The sequence below is a fragment of the Cariama cristata genome, unplaced genomic scaffold (genome assembly GCF_000690535.1).
Source record: "Cariama cristata isolate BGI_N322 unplaced genomic scaffold, ASM69053v1 scaffold40321, whole genome shotgun sequence".
NCBI lineage: Eukaryota > Metazoa > Chordata > Aves > Cariamiformes > Cariamidae > Cariama > Cariama cristata.
Window position 1 is genome coordinate 7,188 of NW_009599459.1, and position 4,042 is coordinate 11,229.

Genomic DNA, 4,042 nt, shown 5'->3' on the forward strand with positions numbered 1-4,042 from the left:
ACATGGCTGTTGTATTGTGCATCCAATATACAATCTTCTTGTCAATAACATCTGGGCAATCAATGTGTGCAAAAAATGAAATTTTGGGTTATGGCATATTTGTAGCCATGTACTTTCTATCTGTCAATATAGTTCAAAGGTAGTGAGTGAGGAAAGTTCAGTAGATGCGGCATCTGTCCTAGGTCTCATAGGATGGAAAGGATGGTCTCATAGGTTTTACTTTGTGTCATACATCATGCAACACATCTGGGCAAAAGGACACTTGCTTTGGCAATCCCCGCCACCATAATGGCAAAGCAGCAGCAGCAGCAAGCAGTGGCTTCATACCATTGTATTTATTTGTTTAGCTGGCATTGCCCCTTCATCTCACTGATAATTTGGTGTTTACTCAAACTCACTGTTCTTCAGAGTGTTCATCACCTCGGATCTTTGAACGTGGTCAGCTTTCATTTTCCTTCCCACCCAAACCACAATGAGATTCAGACATAAAGTGTTGTACAAACATCAAATCTGCATGTGCTTTTGTGTGCATGTGTCTGTCCAAACAGTTTTTAAAAACACCAGCTGACATATTTTGTTACTTCAGTTTTCAAGATACACCTTCAGCAGCATAATCATCTAAATCAGTAAGGGACACTATGTCAGTATCTGGGGTTGGGCTCATGTCCTTTCGTAAGCGAACTTGAGTTTCTTCAGCATCTTGACTGTAGGAGTAAGAGGCTGATTCATTAAAAGGCTGAGTATCCACAGCTTCAGTGTATCTGTAGTCCTGGTGGTCATCTTCATGTAGTTCAGCTGGTTCTCCCGGTACAGCTGGCATTAACCAGGTAGGTTCAGAGAGCTGAGAAGGTGACTTCAGCACTGCTACAGATGAAGCTGGTAAAGGCAGCACTCTAGGGTAGGAGGCATAGGAAGAATTCATAATTTCTGAAGATGGGGACTGATATAAGCTCCCTTCCAAGGAAGGGACTGAGACTTGAACATATTTGCCAGTTTCTGGGTCATAAAATGTCTTTAAATTAACTTCAGCTGGTAAATCTATTACATAGTATTGACCAGAGTCAGGGTCTTGGAGGAGTTTACGCTGAGTTGAAGAGGGTGAAGGGCTTACTGCTGGTGCACCACTGGGTCTTCCTGTACTGGTTTCTGTGGAAGTAAAAGTTGAGTGAGGGGCAGGATGGAGAGGAGAATATCCCAAGGGTGAAGATGCTAGTGTCTGTCCAGAATGAGACTTTCTTCCTATGGCATCTGTATGCTCAGTCTGGTGTTTTTTCTGCTGCTCTTGCATTTTCTTTCTCCTACTTGCCAGCTTTTTGGCCCGCCGCAGAGCCTTTTCAGTTTTTGGTGGCACAGCAGGAGGCTTGCCTGCTGCTCTCTCCCCAAGTCCCCTGGGCTGCAGTCTCTCAGCTTCCCCTGCAGAGTCAGAAAGCAGATTCCCCTGCACTGAATCAAGTATCTCTTCTGTGGACATATCAGCCTGGTTCTTTTGTGACATGTTCAGCAAGGCAGGGTTTATAACATCCTCTGCCTCTCTAAGGGCAGAAATTGTTGGTTTGTCTGATGATGAACTCGCAGCAAGAGAATGCATTGTGCTGCCTGACCTGGGGCTTGTAACAGCAGAGCATGCAAGACTGTCTAACAAAACTGGTGCATCTTCTGTGTGTAGGATGTCATCTAAAGCTTCATGAGATACAGGAGAATATGTGTGGTCCTCTGATATGGAGCCAGTCACAGGGGAAATTACCTCCCTAGTGATTATTTTTTTCGCACAAGAGCCACCTCTGCGATTAGATAAATTATGATTCTTAAAGTAATTCATCTTTTTTTCTGTGGGATAGCTGGGGTTGTTTTGTGCTTGGTCACTTTCCAGACCTAAATTTGGCTGTGTTAAGCTGTGTCTCGCCTTCCTAATCTGGGGCTTCTCTTTCCTTCTGCAGACACTTTCCTCATGTGTTTTCCCAACTTTATTTAACAAAGAACAAGTCTCTTCATCTTCTTCCATCAGCTTCCCTAATGAAAAGCTCTCTGTATCTTCTAGAAGACTGGGATCTAGTGTTGCTGAAGTAGATCCAGGCTCACTGGCCTCCTTCTCTCTGTCAGTTGCTCCATCCCTCATGTTCTGCTTCCCTCTGTGCCTCGATGCCAACCAGCCTACCTCCTGGGCATGCAACATGTTTTGGTGCTGCCTGTTGTGCTCTGCTGGGGGAATAAACTTACTTTCCATTTCCTTATAACTGCTGCTCACTGTATCATCCAGGGAAAAGGACCTGAAGAGGGGCAGCTTGACAGTCCTTATTACCTGAGGTGACCTGAATGTGTTGTCTTTAATCATAAACAGACTGGGTTTGGTTGAACTTGAAGATGGTGGCGCTTGTGGTTCCTCAGACCTGGGGATGGACATGTCCCTTATACTGTTGGAAGCAGAATCCATGCCATTGGCTTCTTCCCTTTTCTCTCTCCTTAGTTTCTCTTTCATCAAGCTCCTCCGTTCATTCCCAGCAACCTTCCCCTCCCTCTTCTCTGCTGCACCAGTACCAGAGCTGATACAAGCATAATATTGCAGCTCATCTTCCCCAACCTCTTTCCCGCTCGCCTTGTGGCTTTTCTTACTGTCTGCACCCATTTCACTCTTAGTCCTCTGGCTTTCTTGAAGATGCGCCTTCTGCATCACGGGCTCTGGTGGAAATGGCTCCTCCTGAAGTGGCTGCTCTACTGTGGAGATGAAAGATTGCTCTGAAGAACTAGTGCTTCTTTTGCCTTGTGCTTCATAGCCAGGTACCACCATATTGGTTTGTGTGTCACTGTAAGGCACATCCTCTGCTGGTGAGAGTTGGTTTGGGAGTGTTGTAAAGGTAAAATTTTCATTCTGAATAGCAGCCTGTCTCTCATTTTCCTCACCCTGGACACTGGGATTTTGTATGGGCTGCCCAGCTGTTGTATCTGCATTTTCTCTACTGAATGGCTTCAGTGCTGGATACTGCAGAGGTTTTCTTATAGCCAGTTCATTTGATTCGTGTCTGAACAAGGGGAAGTTTTCATTATCCCTTGTGTTTTTAACCATATCTTTGCGTTTTGGATCGTCTTGCTGCAAGTGTTCTCCAGTTTGGTAAAATAAAATGTCTGCTGTTGTCTGGGGTGAACTCAAAGTTAGGTAATTGTCTGTAAAGTGTCCAGTTATATCAGTTTTATTGTCCTTTTCATGAACACTGCCAGACAATATGGAAGTTATATCGTTTGAGTCATCTTTTTCTGCAATATTTTTGTTACTTTTTTCTTGTAAAGTTGAGAGTGAGGCATTCATTTTTGTACTCTCTTGTGTATTTTCCCTAGTTTTATTTTTCTCCTCCAAGGCCCTTAACAGGGGACAAGGGGTATAAATGCTTTTAACGCGTTTACGCACATCCTTCAAGTTGAATAACAGACTTGATGCTTTAGATTTGTAACTATCCCGGGACCTATAATCACCAAACATGCTCTCCTCGTGGTCTCTCAATGCTGTGCTCTCAGCGGAAGGAGGTGTCAGCAGGATCAGCTCGTTTTCAACAGCACTCACCTCCTGTTTTGGTGGTATGATGGGTGTTAAGAGTTCGGTGATGTTGAAAGAGGGACTGATCGACCCAGGGGAGTTTACCTGTTTAGCCAGAGGAGTCACATCCAGACCAGGTTCGGCACCAGTCTCCTTTTCAGATAATGAGCACGTCTCATCGCTGGCTGTGAACTTCTCCTTTGAAGTCTGTCTCCTCTCTGCTGCCCCTTTTGTAGTCCTCTGTCTCCTCCAGGGTGGACAGGTACTGCCCAGTTGGGGACTGAGGGCCTCCTCTTCAGTTAAGGTGGCCAGGGGTCTTGGTGGAGGCAGGCTGGGTGCCTGGGACACAGGTGAGTGTGGAACGATCTCACAGGACACAAAAGGGGGTGAGACAGAGGCTTGGGACATGGCAGGGGGGGAAAGTTGAGCTGGCACTGGGGGTGGTGGCACAGGAGGGGCTTCAAGGGTAGGGGGTGTTGGGGGATGGCCCTGCTGGGTGGGGAGTGGAAGAGGAAG

The 4,042-nt window shown here is 45.9% G+C and overlaps 1 protein-coding gene across 1 annotated transcript in view; it reads right to left on the reverse strand.

The window, feature by feature from the left end:
* Window positions 1-589: 589 nt before the first annotated feature.
* Window positions 590-4,042, reverse strand: part of LOC104168913 (chromosome unknown open reading frame, human C10orf71) — a 4,673-nt gene continuing 1,220 nt past the window's right edge. The window contains exon 2 of the mRNA XM_009709677.1: window positions 590-4,040. Coding sequence (XP_009707979.1) covers window positions 590-4,040 — 3,451 coding nt within the window. The remainder of the gene's footprint in view (window positions 4,041-4,042) is intronic.